The sequence below is a fragment of the Physeter macrocephalus genome, chromosome 14 (genome assembly GCF_002837175.3).
Source record: "Physeter macrocephalus isolate SW-GA chromosome 14, ASM283717v5, whole genome shotgun sequence".
Lineage (NCBI taxonomy): Eukaryota > Metazoa > Chordata > Mammalia > Artiodactyla > Physeteridae > Physeter > Physeter macrocephalus.
Window position 1 is genome coordinate 126473939 of NC_041227.1, and position 18413 is coordinate 126492351.

General features: G+C 59.1%; 3 protein-coding genes across 6 annotated transcripts in view; 2 read left to right on the plus strand and 1 right to left on the minus strand.

The window, feature by feature from the left end:
* The window catches only part of ITGB4 (integrin subunit beta 4), a 30581-nt gene extending 16464 nt beyond the window's left edge, over window positions 1-14117 (plus strand). For 2 of the 4 annotated variants that reach the window (XM_007099752.4, XM_028499329.2), the window contains exons 23-40: window positions 70-93; window positions 1092-1240; window positions 1335-1514; window positions 2351-2499; window positions 4896-5100; window positions 5896-6053; window positions 6399-6579; window positions 6725-6862; window positions 8732-8914; window positions 8996-9127; window positions 11006-11254; window positions 11406-11564; window positions 11995-12144; window positions 12718-12906; window positions 13000-13155; window positions 13238-13402; window positions 13496-13603; window positions 13711-14117. In XM_007099752.4, coding sequence (XP_007099814.2) covers window positions 70-93; window positions 1092-1240; window positions 1335-1514; window positions 2351-2499; window positions 4896-5100; window positions 5896-6053; window positions 6399-6579; window positions 6725-6862; window positions 8732-8914; window positions 8996-9127; window positions 11006-11254; window positions 11406-11564; window positions 11995-12144; window positions 12718-12906; window positions 13000-13155; window positions 13238-13402; window positions 13496-13603; window positions 13711-13850 — 2815 coding nt within the window. In that variant the 3' untranslated portion in view covers window positions 13851-14117. The remainder of the gene's footprint in view (window positions 1-69; window positions 94-1091; window positions 1241-1334; window positions 1515-2350; window positions 2500-4895; window positions 5101-5895; window positions 6054-6398; window positions 6580-6724; window positions 6863-8731; window positions 8915-8995; window positions 9128-11005; window positions 11255-11405; window positions 11565-11994; window positions 12145-12717; window positions 12907-12999; window positions 13156-13237; window positions 13403-13495; window positions 13604-13710) is intronic. The other 2 variants (XM_055090326.1, XM_007099751.4) reach the window with 2 other exon arrangements.
* Window positions 14118-14234: 117 nt separating this feature from the next.
* Window positions 14235-18382, minus strand: GALK1 (galactokinase 1). Its single transcript, XM_028499330.2, has 4 exons — window positions 16304-18382; window positions 14744-14894; window positions 14479-14641; window positions 14235-14386 (listed from the first exon to the last, which is right to left on the minus strand). Exons 2-4 carry the CDS (start codon window positions 14878-14880, stop codon window positions 14315-14317), a joined length of 372 nt encoding a protein of 123 aa, XP_028355131.1. The 5' UTR covers window positions 14881-14894; window positions 16304-18382; the 3' UTR covers window positions 14235-14314.
* Window positions 16262-18413, plus strand: part of LOC114487586 (ATP-dependent DNA helicase Q5-like) — a 5712-nt gene continuing 3560 nt past the window's right edge. The window contains exon 1 of the mRNA XM_028498144.2: window positions 16262-16333. Within this exon, the coding sequence (XP_028353945.1) occupies window positions 16262-16333 (72 nt within the window). The remainder of the gene's footprint in view (window positions 16334-18413) is intronic.

Genomic DNA, 18413 nt, shown 5'->3' on the forward strand with positions numbered 1-18413 from the left:
TCCCCCAGGCAGATCGTGCCTCCACCCCAGGGACCACCTGGCTCACGTTCCCCACTTTGTCCTCCACAGGCAGCAGCCCAATGCCGGGAAAAAGTGAGTCGAAGACACACAGGTGGGGTAGTACCAGCCCCAAGTACCTGCCCCCTCGGCCCCCTCCCCCACCCCAATCTCCATCTCCATCTCCATCCCACTGGAAAGGAGGGCTGTCTGTGTCTGTCCTTGGGCAGGACCTTCATTGAGCAAATACCAGTATGAAGCCCTCACCAAAAGCCAGCCCCGGTACTAGAACAGGAAAACCACGGGGAACCAAGCAGACCCAGTCTTTGCCCTCGTGCCGGCGCTAGCCCCCTACCTAGTACCTGGGACAGCCCGGTGCCCAGCTGCAGCCCTCCTCCGACGCCAAAGGCCTTGATCCTGGAGGCACCGCTGGGTGCCAAGAAGATGGTCCAGTGGGTGACACACCTCCTTCCCAGTTCCTACCCCGAGTCCCAGCCCCCCCAGGGGAAGAGGGGGTGGGTGGGAACAGCATGCAGAGAGGACAGAACTGCGCAGTAACAGAATACAGCTCTCACTGAGCACATCACCCTCAGTAAGAACCATTTAGACCAGCATTTTGAGTGCTTACGACGGGCCAGGCCTTGTTCTAAGGGTTTCATGTGTGTGGTTACCTTATCCAAGTAGGTACCGTTGCTATTCCCATTTTATAGTTGAGGAAACTGAGAATCAGAGAGCTTAAGTAACTTGCCCAAGGTTACCTAGCTGTTAAGATATAGAGCCAGGATTTGAACCCAGGCAGTCTGGCTTCAGGGCCTATACCCTGCACATCTTTGCTGTCCTGACTCTACCTTTGCTTCACCAGCCCCTCTTGGTGAGGTGGGTGGGAGTAGTAGCCTCATTTCACAGATGAGGATGCTGAGGCTGCAGGGTGAGGTGGTGGGACCAGCGTGGGCCTCTAGGACTGTCTGGTTCTGATGACTGCTTTTTGCTGCCTGCAATCTTGTCCCCTGATGGAGAGAGGACAGGTAGGTGGGGCGGGACAAGTGCCAGCCTCCTGGCCAGTCTGACACCTCCCCACCCAACCCCGCCCCCAGGCAGGACCACACCATTGTGGACACGGTGCTGATGGCGCCCCGCTCGGCCAAGCAGGCCCTGCTGAAGCTGACGGAGAAGCATGTGCAGCAGGGGGCCTTCCATGAGCTCAAGGTGGCCCCTGGCTACTACACCCTCACTGCAGACCAGGGTAGGTGGGCAGGCCCCCTGTGCCCCTCCCTCTCACCTCGCACCCCTTTGCGGCCCCCTGATCCCCATCTGACGGCTCCCCACCACCCGCCCAGACGCCCGGGGCATGGTGGAGTTCCAGGAGGGCGTGGAGCTGGTGGACGTGCGGGTGCCTCTCTTCATCCGGCCTGAGGACGATGACGAGAAGCAGCTGCTGGTGGAGGCCATCGACGTGCCCGTGGGCACTGCCACCCTCGGCCGCCGCCTGGTCAACGTCACCATCCTCAAGGAGCAAGGTCGGTCAGGGTGGGAGGAACAGGGGGGCCAAAAGGGGGCCTCTGGGGTCCCTTGTTCCTCCTCGAATCCAAGTGGAAGTGGGGCCTGGCCATGTGGCCTAGGCAAGTGACTTAACCTCTGAGCCTTGGTTTCTCCATCTGTAAAATGGGTATCAGGCTCTTGTGAGGAGTGTGTGGCTGTACATCTCTGCACAGTGCCTGGTAGTAGGCACTCAGTGTGGGAGCTTCTCTTATAATCACCAGAGGGTGCTATGTCCTCCTGGAGCCATTGCATATCCCTCTCCTTGTTCTTCCCCTATGGCCTTAGAACTGGGGAGGCTGAATGGGGCCCCCCTAGGATGGCAGGGCATGGGAGCAGGAAGGGGACTGGGGCCTGCCTCTGCTCAAGCCTATCTAGTGGGGTGAGCAAGGCGTCACCCCACTGTCACCCACGGTGCCTTCCCTGCTAGTTCCTCGGGGAACCTGGACTTGTTGATAACCATCTTTCCGGCGCCCGGAGGGTCTGTTCTGGTCCCTGACCCCTCCTCCCCACCTGCTCCAGGACCCCAGGACTTAGGCCTACTCTGGCCCAGCTCTCAGTCTCAGCTCTCATGTCTGGTCTTGCCCCTGCCCGGCCTCCTTTCTCTGCCCTGACCCTTCCAAGATGTTAGCTGGACACTGTTCCAGCCTTGTCAACTTTTCCTGGAAGACTCTTCCAGCCCCTTCCTCTGTCCTTCCCCAGAGAGGGGTGACAAGCAGACTCCCGGAGTCTGGGCCGGGCTGGGCCAGAGGGAGGGTGGGGGGAGCTGAGAGGGGACTGTGGCCAAGACCCCTGACCGGTGCCTGGCTCCTTGCAGCCAGCGGGATCGTGTCCTTTGAGCAGCCTGAGTACTTGGTCAGCCGCGGGGAGCACGTGGCCCGCATCCCCATCATCCGGCGTATCCTGGACAACGGCAAGTCCCAGGTCTCCTACTGCACGCAGGACAACACAGCGCAGGGCAACCGGGTGAGTCTCCACCACGGGGTCAAGGGCACATCCCAAGGGCCCGGTGGGAGCAGGACACGGCAGCCACCTGAGTCTCTGGATGCTGGTGGTGCCGCTGGCTGGCCTCCCAAGGACATGTCCACCTGCCCGGCCACCCTGCAGCAGGGGTGTCTTGCGCACCAGAAGTGCCAGTGACGCCCTGAGTAAGGTCTCATCATGTCCAGACCATCCATGTCCCCCTCCCAACATCCCAGGATCCACCAGGACAGCCAAACTCTCCACAGAGAAATAGACACCTCCGTCTACCCCTGTCCAGGGACTCTGGGCTTCTTGGCGTGGGATCACAGACCCTATGTCCCTGGGCTGTCATTGCCGGGCAGGCCCTCTCTGGGCCGTGCCACAGGAGCAGCCCTTCAGGGCAGGGAGGGCCGTGTGGTAGGGCAGTGTCCCCTTTATCGCTGGGCCCCAGTCTCAGGAAACTGCCAAATCCAGGTGGTGGATGTGCTTGGTTTGGCTTACAGGTCTGTTTGTTTTTCTAAATTTATTACCAACCTTTTATTTTATTTTTCATTTTTTTTGGCCGCATGGCAGTGAAAGTTCAGAGTCCTAACCACTGGACCGTCAGAGAATTCCCTATTACCAACGTTTTTTTAAACTAATTTTTATTGGCGTATAGTTGATTTACAATGCCGTGTTAGTTTCTGCTGTGCAGCAAAGTGAATCAGTTATACATATACATATATCCACTCTTTTTTAGACTTTGTTCCCATATAGGTCATTACAGAGTATTGAGTAGAGTTCCCTGTGCTATACCGTAGGTTCCTATTAAGTTATCCAGTTTATACCTATTACCAACATTTTAAAACTAAGAATATTCACATCAAAACTTCACTCAAAAAGTAATAAAGTCTAGTCTCACCGGCCCACAGCCCACCTGGCAATCTGGGAGCAGGCGTGCGCTCACAAGATCCCGACACTCGCCCTGTTCTTTTTTTTTATCGGTAGGAACAGTTCTCATTACTGCTCCAGTGCTCCCCATAAAAACTCCAAAGAGGAATTTGTACGCCCATAACTTTTCACTGAATATGCCATATTATAGAGGCTCTGGCTATCCCGTTATGCTTTTCTAAAGATCCTTTGGTATTGAACTATTTTTAAAAACATTTTATTTCTCAACTTTTTGTTTTGAAAAGCTTCAGCCTACAGGAAAATGGAAAGACTAACAAAATCAGCACCCACTTACTCTTTACGTAGATTCACCTTTCTTTCTTTCTCTCTTTCAATATAGATGTATACATGCATGTGTGTGTGTGTGTATATATATATGTATTTATAGCTCTATAACTGTAGAGAGAAAGGGAGAGAGAGTGTGTCTGGTTTACTTTTGTTGGCCGAACTATTCAAGGTAAGTTGTAGACATCATATAGACCCTAAACCCTTCTGTAGGTGCCAGCTAAGAACAAGGGCACTCTACATGACTACGACAGAATTACCTAACTTAAGAAACGTCACATTGTCCTCATAACTAATAATTAGTCCATATTCGGATCCCCCCGTGTTCACATGTCCCAGTAATGTCCTCTATAGCTTTTTCCCCCCAATCCAGGAACCAGTCAAGGGTATGGCATTGCATTTTGTTGTCATGTGTCTTTAGTCTCCTTTAATCTAGAATAATTCCCCGGCTTTGTCTTTTGTCGCCTGGACATTTTTGAAGCATCCCCCCCCCAGGTCAGTTGTCTTGCGGGCGACTCCTGCTTTTCTTTCTGGGTTTTTGTAGCGTTTGAGTTTGTCCCTCTGTGCACAGCGGGGCTGGCTAGCTGTGCCTGGAATTGAATGTGAGTTTGCAGTGCCACCTAGTGGCGTCATGTGACGGGCGCTCAGGAAAGCTCTGGGGCATTGGGGGGAAAAAAAAAAAGCTGGAGATGTTGGAAGCACCCCACCCGGGAGGCAGGGCCTGGTGGCTGGTGGGATCCAGACTTCAGAGCCCCAGTGCGGGAAACAGTTCCTCCCTCCCTGTCTGGGGCCTGCAAATCTCAGCTCCCCCGGCTGAGTGCCTGCCTGTATGGGACCCTCCATATCTGCATCCCTGTCTCTGTGCCTTGGTTCAAATCCCGGTTCCACCACAACTACCTGTGTGAACTTGGGCAAGTTTCTTCACCGCTGTGTGCCTCAGTTTCCTCATCTGTATAATGGGGACAATAATATCTCTACCTCACACTGCCCTGAGGAGTAAACGAGCTAATATTTGTAATGTGCTTGATGCACAAGAGGTGTTGTAGAAACATGAGCCATTCCGTGTCCACGTGGGACAGTCTGTGTGTGAGGGTCTCTGCATTATCTGCGAGGTTGGGGTGGGGTGTGTGGCCGTTACTCATTCTCCCAGGCCTGGTCTGACCCTGACCCCTTCCCACTCCCAGGACTACATCCCCACAGAGGGCGAACTGCTGTTCCAACCTGGGGAGACCTGGAAGGAGCTGCAGGTGAAGGTCCTGGAGCTGCAGGAGATGGACTCCCTCCTGCGGGGCTGCCAGACCCGCCGCTTCTACATCCAACTCAGCAACCCCAAGTTTGGGGCCCGCCTGGGCCAGCCCCAGTCTGCCACTGTCATCATTGGGGACAGAGGTAGGCAGAGTCTGGAGTCAGCTTAAGCAGGGCTGGGGGCTTCTTGACAGTCTTAGCAGGTAAAAATACAGGACGCTCGGTTAAATCTGAATCTCAGATAAGTAACAACCACATCTGTAGTATAAGTATATCCCGTGCACTATTTGGGATGTACTTATCCTAAAAAAGTGTTTGTTGTTTATCTAAAATTTAACTAGGTATCCTGCCTTTATCTGGCAACCCTCCTCTCCATCAGAGAGGCCGGGGTCATGCGGCCACCGGCCTGCTGCTGGCTGTGAATCCCACCACTCAGGGTCTTAGCCCTTTGACTTCTGTCTTAATTCCAGCTAAAATGCCTGTGTTCCCAGAAGGGGTGAAGCAGTTCTTATGGGTCCTGAGAACTGTATAGTGGGGTCTGTGAGCCCACCCGGAGAGGAGGCTTGCCGAGAAGATGGGGCAGGAGGAGGAGTCTTGGGGTACAGGAGTGATAGCGTTGGGAGGAGCCGGATGTTCTCACGTGGGACACACCCTTGGCTGCCAAAGGGAGAGAGAGCGCAAACTCCTTCCTCCTCCTCATCCCTCCAGAGACCCTCCTGGGCCCCCCCAAGTTTGGCAGGATGCCTTGTGCTTTACTAATGGGGGCACCAGCCCTCTAGAGACCCCCTTTGGCAGGTCTCAGTTGAGGCGGGGCGGGGAAGGAGCGTTGGTGTTTAACTGGGCTTCTGGCGCCCCCTGGCGGCGACGGTGGGTTCCTGCCCCCCTCAAAGCAGCGGGGTGTCTCAGCTGGCTGCCCTGCCCTGGCTTGACCCACTACAGATGAACTGGACGGGAACTTAATGGGCCAGACCCTGTCATCACTCCCACTCCCCCGGGGTGACCTGGGTGCCCCACAGAACCCCAATGCCAAGGCCACCGGGTCCCGGAAGATCCACTTCAACTGGCTGCCCCCTCCTGGCAAGCCAACAGGGTACCGGGTAAGGTGGGGGGGCGATGAGGGTGGTGGATGGGGAGGCTGGGCACATAGTGGGGAGGTGGGCCCCCCGGGGGCACAGGGCCCTTGAGGGAGAGGAGAGGGCATGCTTGGCCTCAGTGGACGGGGGAACCCCCATCTGTGCCCCGGGGGAGAAGCAAGTTCCTGGACTGTGGCCCCACCAGCCCAGAAACACCTCTGCTCTGCCCCAGCCCTGCTGTGTGAAGCTGGCAGGTCACTCGGTCCCTCCGTGTCTGTGCGCAAAGGGGGTAACAAGGGCAGGGGCTCAGTGGAGGGACGATCAGCTTTGCCAGCTGCTCCCCACTGACCAGCCCTGCCCCGGGGGCAGGTGAAGTACTGGATCCAGGGTGACTCTGAGTCCGAAGCCCACCTCCTCGACAGTAAGGTGCCCTCGGTGGAGCTCACCAACCTGTACCCGTATTGCGACTACGAGATGAAGGTGTGCGCCTACGGCGCGCAGGGCGAGGGCCCCTACAGCTCCCTGGTGTCGTGTCGCACTCACCCGGAAGGTGAGGCCTCGCCTGAACGTCCATCCACCTGTCTGCCCCCCAGCTACCCTGACGCCAGCGTGCCCAGCCCTGTCCCCCGACCCCCTAGAACTCTGCCCCCTCTCTGCGGCTGACAGCTCTCTTCCTGCATCCCCTCCCCCTCCAGTTCCCAGCGAGCCGGGGCGTCTGGCCTTCAATGTCGTCTCCTCCACCGTGACCCAGCTGAGCTGGGCTGAGCCGGCCGAGACCAATGGCGAGATCACAGCCTATGAAGTCTGCTATGGCCTGGTCAACGAGGACAACCGTAAGGACCTGGACCTCTCCTTCTGCCCCCAGGGCGGGGGCAGACAGTGGGAGGAGGTCCCAGCGTCCTGGTCAGTGGATGAGCCCATGTATGTCTGATTGCCTGGGGCATCGTTAGGTTTGTGGCCAGGTTTGGGCTGAGTTGCATTCCAAAGCCAGGCCCAGAAGCTCCCAGCGCAGGTAGGGATGGAGGGCCTGAGATTATATATGTGCAGTGGGGTCACAGGTCCAGGGCCGCCTGCCCACGCAGGTAACTGGAATGGCTCAATTCTACACGGTTCTCTTAGGGCCAGAGTAGAGTTGACAGATTTAGCAAATAAGAGCAGAGGACGCCCTGAACTTCAAATAGACAATTTTTCTAGTACATTTCATGCAATATTTTATCTGGCAGCCCTAGGCCAAAGCACCTGGCAGAACTGTTATTTTTCTCCCAGTCCTGGAAAGGGGAGGGACCACCCCTGCCAGTTGTCAGGATGAGAAACTATTTGAGGGAACTTGGTCCCACCTCTCGCCTGGTGCAGGGCCCTCCTCCTTGCGCTCTCACCTCTGTTTGGCCCATCTCAGGGATGGAGAGCTTACCACCCCCAGATAGGACCCGTGGACCCTAAAGTGAGTCAGGCTTAGCACCCCCAGGGTGGCCCAACAGGGCAGAGGGCAGCAGGATTGTTCTGGGCCTCAGGCTCCTTGCTCTTTACTAGCCTGGCTGACCAAGCACAACCTTCTCAGCAGCTGCATCACATCCTGGGCTCATTCTGAGTTTACAACACCTGGTCTACCCATGGACCACTGTCAGGAAGTGTTTTCTGACCCAGCCTTTAATCCCAGGGATGACTGATGGTTTCAGCCCACGGCCTTAGCCTGCTGAGGCCTCCGCTGTGTCACGAATGTGTGAGGCAGGCCCAAGGGCATCAGCAACTTTGGGGTGGCCCCCTTCCCTTCTCCCCCTGGTGGACAGAGATGAGAGAGGGCAGTTAGAGACCTCCCCCGGCTGACAGCCCAACATCAGCCAATTCTTGGAGCACAGCTGTTTACTTATCAAACAGCATCAAGGGACTTCCCTGGTGGTCCAGTGGTTAAGAATCCATGCTTCCACTGCAGGGGGCACGGGTTCGATCCCTGGTTGGGGAATTAAGATTCCGCGTGCCACGCGGTGGGGCCCACAAACAAACAGCATCAAGCTTAGCAGATGTTGTTTTTCCAGAGCCCTCCTTTGGACCCCTTGGAAACTGGGACATGTTCTGGTCTCCCAGACGTCTTCCAACATAGAGGGCCCCATCTTGTCACATGGGGGCCTAGGTACCGTAACTTGCTCAGAGCAGCCTGGGGTCTCTTCCTCCTCTCTCCCAGGGCTTGCGTCCACCCTTCTAGGTGTGGCGGAGGAGAGCTGCTTCCCCTCTGCTCTCGCCCTTAGCTCTCACAAGCCTCAGCCTCACCTCAGGTGCAGGTTCAGGCCTGCCTCTCTCCTCCCGTCCTTGCCCAGGTGACCAGGGCAGCCATGCATTTGGGGTTTGGTTGTGGACGGTGAGGCACAGGTGGTGAGGGCGCCCAAGCCTCTGGAGCCAGCGCCACACAGACGCACCTGGACGCAGGACCCTTTACCAATTGGTAGAGGTGACAGTGGGGCCGACTTGAGTCTAGTCTGTCTCTGCCACTTAACTTAGCAATGAGCCGCATGGAGCCTTCTCTAAGCCAGTCACACCCAGGTTCTCAGGGCTTGGCGTGCAGCTGGGCTTCAAAAGTCGCTTGCTCCCTGACTCGTTCCCCAAACTCCTGGGTGCAGTTCAGGGGCTGTGCAACAGTCCTGGTGCATCAGAGGCAGGGACCAGGCCAGAAGCCGGATGAGCCCTCTGAAGCTCTCTCCCTGTCCCAGGACCCATCGGGCCCATGAAGAAGGTGCTGGTGGACAGCCCCAAGAAGAGGACGCTGCTCATTGAGAACCTGCGGGAGTCCCAGCCGTACCGCTACACGGTCAAGGCTCGCAACGGGGCGGGCTGGGGGCCTGAGCGGGAGGCCATCATCAACCTGGCCACCCAGCCCAAGCGGCCCATGTCCAGTGAGTGGCGGGTGGGTGGGAGGCACGGGGCGGGCAGGAGGCCGAGGCTGGGGCCCTGGCTCACCGGCTCCCGCCCTGCAGTCCCTATCATCCCGGACATCCCCATCGTGGACGCCCAGGGCGGAGAAGACTACGAACACTTCCTCATGTACAGCGATGACGTGCTCCGCTCGCCGACAGGCAGCCAGAGGCCCAGCGTCTCTGATGACGCCGGTGAGTGGGCCTGGGATGCCTGCGAGGAAGGTGGGCGTCCTGGGCAGAGGGTGGGGCTGTCACTGGTGTCCAGAGAGAGCCAAGGGGCCAGGGAGCACTGGGCATGAAGGTCACGCCGGAAGTCCCCTCTCAGCCCCAGACGAGCGTCTACAAAGCCGACCCTTTGGCAGGCACCACACTGGCTCTGGATACAGAGGGGACAAAGCGGACGTGGCCCAAGCGAATCGTGTGCACGTCTGTGTGTGAGGACAGGCAGACAGACATGTGCTTGGGGCACATGCCCACAGGCTCGTGCACACGGGACTGGAAACACAGTTTTGAGACTGGAGCCAGCAGTGCCATGGAATCAGGCCACCTCCCAGGGACAGGGCTGTGTGGGAGGAGGCAGGCCTGGCTCTGGGGCCCACAAAGCAGTGTCTCCCCACGCTGGCCCTGTTCCTCCTCCTTCCTTGATCCCTGCACAGTGTGATGCAAAGAGCCCTCGACTGGGACCCTTGGGGACGCAGTTTTAGCTCTGGCTCCACTGCAGGAATTCAGATGCATCACCCTCTCTCTCTGCCTGTTTTCTGATCTGTGAAACGGGACGCCAATCACACGCTACCGTTAGTGAAAATCCTTCAGGATTTGTATTTTCTTCCATCCTTGCCGCTACCAGGCCTCCACGGTGTCAAGCTTGGGTTGAAGGAACCCAAGCCCAAGGGTCTTGAGAGTTTTGAGGGTCTGAAGTAAAGAGCAGCTGGTGCGAATCAGGTGCCCCAGCTCAGCTGCACTACGCTTGTCTGCCTGTGACGCGCTCTGGCTGCTGGAACGGCCCCTGGGAGGCCGGCAGGGGAGAGCTCACTCCCTCCGTTATCCAGACGGGCTAAACAGGCTCAGAGCAGGGAGCCGTCACAGCTGGCGACAGAGCCCAGGCTCTGGTCCGGGGTCTCCCCTCGCCAGCTGCAGCCCGGGCCGCCCTCTTGCACCTCTCGGGCGAGGGCTTCGCCGGCCACCGGGCTCCCCGGCACACACCCGCGCACACCCGGATCCCAGAGAGCCAGAGGACGGGCTCACGTCACGGCGCCGCCCGCCTCCTCCCCCAGCCCCTCTGCGCAGCCGCCCGCGCCCCCCCGGCGGTGCCAATGCGGCCCTTCGTTGTTCCCAAGGCGGCAGCGGCTGGAAGTTCGAGCCCCTGCTGGGGGCGGAGCTGGACCTGCGGCGCGTCACGTGGCGGCTGCCCCCGGAGCTCATCCCGCGCCCGTCGGCCAGCAGCCGGCGCTCCTCCGACTCCGCCGAGCCGCCCCGCGGGCCCCTGGACGACGGCGCCGCCGATGGGGGCGCGCGGGGCACCGGCGGGGAGGGAGGTGACCGGCCTGCGCTGACCCGCACCCACCTAGGCTCGCTGGTTTGCTGCCTCGGGGCTCCAGCCAGAGCCCACCGCGGCCAGGCTGCCCGGCTGCCACCCCAGAGCCAAGGGACCCCAGGGCAGGCGCCGGGGCTCTCCCCAAAGCTGCACTGCCCCCAAACTTCCAAGTCTGTTGTGTCCAGGGCAGGCCCTGGTGCCCAAGGAGACCCCTCAGAGGCCTCAGGGGACCCAAGGGCAGGCGTTTGGGCTCTCCCCAGGGCAGGGCCAACTGCAGGGGCAGTGAGTCCTCGGCTGAGGTCAGCGGCCGTCCATAGGGGCGTCCTGCCAGCCCACAGGACCTGAGCTGCAGACGCCTAGGGGGCCCTTGGACTCCTCCAAGGACCTCTGTCCCTGGCGGGCCAAGGGAAGCAGGTTGTTTTTATGCCAAGGGCCCGCAGAGGGTAGGTAATCCAGGGAATTCCCAGGGCCGCAGCCTGCCCCGAGGGGCTCCAGGTCTGGTGCGGCCCGTCCGGTGACCCTGCTCTACCCCACAGAGCACCTGGTGAACGGGAGGATGGACTTTGCCTTCCCGGGCAGCGCCAACTCCCTGCACAGGACGACTGTGAGCAACGCTGCCTACGGCGCCCACCGGAGCCCCCACCGGAGCCCCCACCTGCCCCACCGCGTGCTGAGCACGTCCTCCACCCTCTCGCGGGACTACCACTCGCTGACCCGCACGGAGCCCTCGCGCTCGGGCACGCTGCCCAGGGACTACTCGACCCTCACCTCCCTCTCCTCCCAGAGTGAGTGCCCGCCAACCGCCACTGCTCTCCCCCCGATCCTTCCTCTCTTCCAGCTCCTGGAGGCTCGGGCTGCTGGCCTGCCGTCTCCCTCCTGCCCATCCTCTGACGTGCACGCTTCCCGCCCTCTCACTCTTGTTTTGTCCTGCCCTAGGCCTCCCTCCCATCTGGGAACACGGGAGGAGCAGGCTTCCGCTGTCCTGGGCCCTGGGGTCCTGGAGTCGGGCTCAGATGAAGGGGGTCCCCCACTTCGGGGACTCAAGAGACTCTATAATCCTGGCTGGGCAGCCAGCAGCACCCTCTTGGGGCCCAGGTAGTACAGGGGTGGCCATCCTGTGCCTCCACAGCTGTCCTGCTCCATCTGTCACCCATCCACCCACCACCGCCACTGCCCGTGCCACCTTACCCTCCATTCCATCCACATCAGCGCTGGTGCCTAACGCAGCTTCTGTCCTCTGGGGGTGCTGGGCTGGGGCAGGAGAGGGGCCAGGCCAGCTGAGGAGGGTGGGGGCCGGCTGCCTCACGGGCTCACCCCCTCTCGGCACAGGCAGGGCCCGCACCCGCTCTGAGGACGTTCAGGAGGTGCTGGGTGGCCTGGACAGGGTGTTGCAGGGTGAGTGGGCCACCCGGCCGGCGGTCAGTGCAGGCGCCACAGCTGAGGGCGGTCAGGGCTAGAACTAGGACTCCTGCCCAGACACCCCCGACACCCCCGACACCGGCTGACTGTGGCCTCCTGTCTCCAGGCTCCCGCTTGGCTGCAGGTGTGCCCAACACACCCACCCGCCTGGTGTTCTCAGCCCTGGGACCCACGTCTCTGAAAGTAAGCTGGCAGGAGCCGCAGTGTGAGCGGGTGCTGCAGGGCTACAGCGTGGAGTACCAGCTGCTGAATGGCGGTGAGGCACGGCTGCTGTCGGGCTGACACACGGGGACACCCGACTGTCAGGAATCCACCCAAGTCCCTTGAACACGAATGCTCCCCCCACCACGCCACCTTTCTGAGAGAGTCTCTCTCTTCTAAGACCCCCCACGCCACCTTTCGCTGCCTCCTCTGATGAGTCCTCATCCGTCTCCCTAGGCCTCTCTCCAGATCATTCCCGCTGCTAGGTTTTACCTAACAAGGCCTCACCGGCCTAGGGACCCAGGGCCTCTGCTGGCCTATGAGATGCCTTTCCGGGAGTCCGGAAGTGGCACTCCCGTGGGCAGACACACTCGCGGCAGCGTGACCTGGGCCCGTAAACAGCCAACATACACAGATGGGATTTCAGGTTCCACTCATCCCTTGTATAGCGTACAACCGACCAACCAGCCATACTATACAAGGCTGACCCCACCCGTACCCAAGCCGCAGCTACTGCTGGGTGGGTGGCGGCTAGGTCTGGACAGTAGCCTAGGGAAGGGGTGGGGCCAGGCCGGGGATAGGAATAAGGGATAATGCTGCTCTGCTACCTGCCGCCATCCCCACCCAGGTGAGCTGCGTCAGCTTAACATCCCCAACCCCAGCCAGACTTCGGTGGTGCTGGAAGACCTCCTGCCCAACCACTCCTACGTGTTCCGCGTGCGGGCCCAGAGCCAGGAAGGCTGGGGCCCAGAGCGCGAGGGTGTCATCACCATCGAGTCACAGGTGCACCCACAGAGCCCACTTTGCCCCCTACCGGGTGAGTTGCCCCCCCCCCACACTGACAGTTGCCCCCCAATCTTGTACCCACAAACCCACCCACCCACCGACACCCTTCCTCTGCTGTCCTCAGGCTCTGCCTTCACTTTGAGCACGCCCAGTGCCCCGGGCCCACTGGTGTTTACTGCCCTGAGCCCAGACTCTCTGCAGTTGAGCTGGGAGCGGCCGCGCAGGCCTGATGGCGACATCCTCGGCTACCTGGTGACTTGCGAGATGGCCCACGGAGGAGGTGCTGCCCGCCCCAGGGTCAGGGGGGCCAGGGGAAGGGTGGAGAGGGAGCCACCGAGGCTAAAGGCATCTTCCCTGCCCAGGGCCAGCCACCACGTTCCTGGTGGATGGCGACAGCCCCGAGAGCCGGCTGACCGTGCCAGGCCTCAGCGAGAACGTGCCCTACAAGTTCAAGGTGCAGGCCAAGACCACCCAAGGTTTCGGGCCGGAGCGTGAGGGTATCATCACCATCGAGTCCCAGGATGGAGGTAGGCTGCTTCACCCCTTCTTCACCCGCACCCCTCCTCTGGCCACGCCTTCTCCTGGCACCACCCTCTGACTGGCCCCTCTGCCCACTCTAGGCCCCTTCCCACAGCTGGGCAGCCACTCGGGGCTCTTCCAGCACCCAATGCCAGGAGAGTACAGCATCACCACCACCCACTCCAGCACCACTGAGCCCGTCCTACTGGGTGAGTTGCCCGGCGGGGGCTCCCGGCTCTCCCGGGGGAGCACAGCGCTAACAGAGGGAAGGGGGTTGGGGACCCAGGTGGACCCTTCAACACCTCTTCCCCTGCAGACGGATTGACCCTGGGGTCCCAACACTTGGAAGCCCATGGCTCCCTCACCCGGCACGTGACCCAGGAGTTTGTGAGCCGGACACTGAGCACTAGTGGAACCCTCAGCACCCACGTGGACCGACAGTTCTTTCAGACCTGAGCCCCCGACCCCCACCTCCTCTCCCTGGCGCTGCCTCAGCTGCTCCATCCTTGGACCCCTGGCGGCCAGCCCACCCGCATGCCGATCACAGGGCTGGTGCCTCTGGCCACAGAGCAGGGGGTAGAGGTGTCCTCTGGGAGGCATGAGGTGGTTCCGGAAGGCCCTTCGGCTGCCCTCCTACCCTGGGCCCAAGCCCATTCGTAACCAAAGAGCTAGGACCAGCACGACAAGGTCCCAGCTTTGTTCTGCACTTAATAAAAGATTTTGCTGCCGCTTGGCTCTGCCCTGTCCATGTTTCTGGGGCCTGCCCAGAGCAGGGGAGCAGTTCTTATACCCACCTTTCTCTGATGCCCAAGCACACATCCACCTCTGGAGACAGGGAGGTATCAGAGCCAGAGGTAATACAAGTTTATTGAGCACCCAGGTTGGAGGGCAGGCCTGCCGTGGGCCGGCCTGGGAGGGCCTCACAAGCACAGCACCTGGGCGCCGTCGGCCGCCTGGGAAAGGTAGAAGGTGGCGGTCCCGCTGTACTGCCCCTGTAGGAGGGACGGGTGGGGTGGGGTCTGAGCACAGCACGGCCCTGGGAACCCATCTCTCCTGCTCCCCCCAGTCTCTGGCACCTGCCCACCTGGATGTGCTGCATCGCTAGGGAAGCGGCGGAGGCCTCCAGCAGGGTCACCGTGCAGCCACCGAAGCCGCCGCCTGTCATGCGGCTGCCATAAACCCCGGGCGCAGAGAGCGCAGCCTCCACCAGCTGATCCAGCTCGGGGCAGCTCACCTCGTAGTCATCCCTGCAGAGAGGACATGGGGGGAGGCGGGAGGCCTTGAACCGGCCCCATCCGGCACAGGGGACAGCCTGTGACCAGGAGGTGCTGGGCACCCGGGGATCTCACCTGAGCGAGTGGTGACTCTCCACCATGAGGCGGCCGAAGGCTCTGTAGTCGCCGCGGCTCAGGGCGGCTGCTGCCTGGGCTGTGCGCTGGATCTCGCCCACCACGTGCCGCGCCCGCCGGAAGGCCTCCCCGCTCATCAGCTCCCTGCCAGCTGGGGCGGAAAAGGAGTCAGCAGACCCACCATCCACCGCCTCTGGGCCCCTGTGGACGTGGAGGAGGGGCACGATGGCTCCAGGGCGCTGGCGGGGGGCGGGGGCGGGGGCGGGGGCATCTCCAGTCTGAGACCTGGTTCTGACCAAGCTGTGGGGAGAACCTCGGGTTGGCGACCAAGGTCTCAGGGCCTCCCTTCCTCGACTATAAAAGGGGACCCCCGCCTCATTTGGAGCGCAGGGAAGACTGAGTGAGCAGACACGTGGAGTGCTCCCAGCAGGGTGCCTGGCACACAGTGGGTACTCGCTAAACGGCAGTTTGAGCCCCAGACTCTTGGTGCTTCCATGGCGAGTGGGACACAATGCTGCCTTCAAGAGGCCAAGACAGAACAGGAAGGAAAAGTCCTGCTGGTGTTTTTGCTAGAGTTCACAGCGAAGCCTCCGAGGGCCAGGGCTCCAGGGTTGGGGTACAGACCAGGTAGGTCTGCCTGGGGCACCCCAGGGAACCAGCAAGCTGTCCCACTGGCTAACGCGGAAGCGGGCAGAGCAAGCTGAGTTGCTAATGGCAGCCCTGAGCACTTAGGACTTTACAACTTAATTCTGGGTGCCAGAGAGGTTTTTGGAGCAGGGGAGGGATGGAGCTGAGCTCTAGCTGACGAAAGTGACTGCCTTGCGCAGGGGGCCCTGCTGGGAGAAGCCGGGGCCAGGAGATGGCAGCTGTTAAAACAGTCCAAGACCAAGAGAGAGGCCGGGTGTGGGGGGAAGGAAAGGAGGGCAGGGAGGACTCAGAGTCCTGAAGTTTCAGAGAGCAGCGACAAGGGGGAGGAAATAACAGAAAAGGAGACGTCAAAAGGAGAGGCGTCCAGAGGAAGGCGGAGTTCTGTCAGGGTCAGGTGAGGGCTGCAGGACCCCAATGGGGGGCTGCAGGCTCCCATCTGAGTCCTCAGTGGTGCAGCAGTGGCTGGCGCTCCGTGCTGGGGACAAAGCCTGGGCAGAGAAACGGGACTGTGACCAAGCAGATCTGGCGATGAGAGGGCAGGGAGGGCAACCCCCAGGTTTCTGTGGGGAACCCCCGGGAGAGCTGTCATGGCGGGTGGCCTCGGAGACGGGTGGGCATATTCAGAGGATTTAGAAATGAGGAGAGATGAGATGAGAAAACGGGGGCCGTGAGCAATGGATACTCTTCCCAGAGGACCGGCATGGGAAGGAGACTCCATTTTAGGAGGTTAGAAAACTGGGCATGTTTCAAAGCAGAAGGGGAGGAGCCAGGCAGAGGGCAGAAGGGCAGGCAGAGGGGAGCACTGTTCCTGAGGTAGAGGGAGACCCCCGGGGGAGGCAGCGGATGGAAGGGCTGAGGTGGAGGGAAGAAATGGCACAAGTGCTCAAGTGTGAAAAGCTCGGCCACAGTCACCTGCAGAGAGCAGGCGGGGCAGGTCTGAAGGTGACAGTTCACCAAGGACAAGATGGTCTCTGAGATGGGCACCCCGACACTGCCAGGGAGGGCACAGCTCCCAACGCCATCAGCCTGGCCCCTCAGTCAGGAGGATGGAGCTGATCGGCCTGGGTTCAAGTCTCAGCGCTGCCACTTACTGTACATTCCCCAATCAAAAAAAAAAAAAAAGAGAGAGAATAATAACAATATCGGCTCTACAGAGCTGTGAGAGAATTAATGTTGTGAGAGAGTTGATGTTTATATGACCTTTAAACTGTTCAATAGACCTTCCTGGCCATGTGCATCAGGAAACTTAAAAATACATGTTATGGGAATTCCCCGGCGGTCCAGTGGTTAGGACTCCACGCTTTCACAGCCGAAGGCCCAGGTTCAATCCCTGGTTGGGGAACTAAGATCCCACAGGCCTGGCTTCCCCGGTGGCACAGTGGTTAAGAATCCGCCTGCCAATGCAGGGGACACAGGTACGAGCCCTGGTCCTGGAAGATCCCACATGCCGCGGAGCAACTAAGCCCATGCGCCACAACTACTGAGCCTGCGCTCTAGAGCCCGCGAGCCACAACTACTGAGCCTGCACTCTAGAGCTTGTGAGCCACAACTACTGAGGCACTCCTAGAGACCGTGTTCCTCAACAAGAGAAGCCACCGCAATGAGAGGCCAGCGCACGGCCATGAAGAGTAGCCCCCACTCGCCACAACTAGAGAAAACCCGTGCACAGCAACGAAGACCTAATGCAGCCAAAAATAAATAAAATTAAATTAAATTGAATTTTAAAAAAAGATCCCACAAGCCATGCAGCATGGCCAAAAAAAGGAGTTATGTTTTGACTTTGTGATCCTACTCCTAATAATCTAATCCTAAGAAAATAGGAAGAAAATGCAGAGAAAGAATTATGTATAAAAATACCCATCCAAAAAAAAAAAAACCCATCAAGGGGGCTTCCCTGGTGGCACAGTGGATAAGAATCTGCCTGTCAACGCGGGGGACACAGGTTCGATCCCTGGTCCGGGAAAATCCCACATGCCACAGAGCAACTAAGCCCATGCGCCACAACTACTGAGCCTGTGCTCTAGAGCCCGTGAGCCACAACTACTGAAGCCCGCGTGCCTAGAGTCCGTGCTCAGCGACAAGAGAAGCCACAGCAATGAGAAGCCCGAGCACCACAACGAACAGTAGCCCCCGCTTGCCGCAACTAGAGAAAGCCTGCGTGCAGCAACGAAGACCCAATGCAGCCAAAAATAAAAACAAACAAACAAACAAACAAAAACAACCCATCACAGGGACTCCCCTGGCGGCGCAGTGGTTAAGAATCCACCTGCCAATGCAGGGGACAAGGGTTTGAGCCCTGTTCCGGGAAGATCCCACATGCCTTGGAGCAACTACGCCCGTGCGCCACAACTACTGAGCCTGTGCTCTAGAGCCTGCGAGCCACAACTACTGAGCCTGTGCGCCACAACTACAGAGGCCCACGCACCTAGAGCCTGTGCTCCACAACAAGAGAAGCCACCGCAATGAGAAGTACGCACACCACAACAAAGAGTAGCCCCGGCTCGCCACAACTAGAGAAAGACTGTGTGCAGCAATGAAGACCCAACGCAGCCAAAAATAAATAAATTTATATAAAAAAAAAAATCCATCACGGTGTTAGGTATGATTACCAGAAAATGGTTAAGTAAATTACAGCGCGCCTAGATGCTGAAATGCTATGTAGCTTGAAAAAGCCATGTTGATGACAGGCCTTTCATGACATAGAGAAGGGCTGAGATAATGTTAAGTAAAAAAAAAAAAAAGGGCAGGTGGCAACACTGCGTATACTCAACCTTGAAAATACAGATGTTGAAACTAACATAACATTGTAAGTCAAGGATATTTCAATTAAAAATTTTTAAATTGCGACGTCTCTGGTGGTACAGTGGTTAAGAATCCGCCTGCCAATGCAAGGGACACGGGTTCGAGCCCTGGTCCGGGAAGATCCCACATGCCGCGGAGCAACTAAGTCCGTGCGCCACAACTACTGAGCCTGCGCTCTAGAGCCTGCGAGCCACAACTACTGAAGTCCACCCGCCACAAC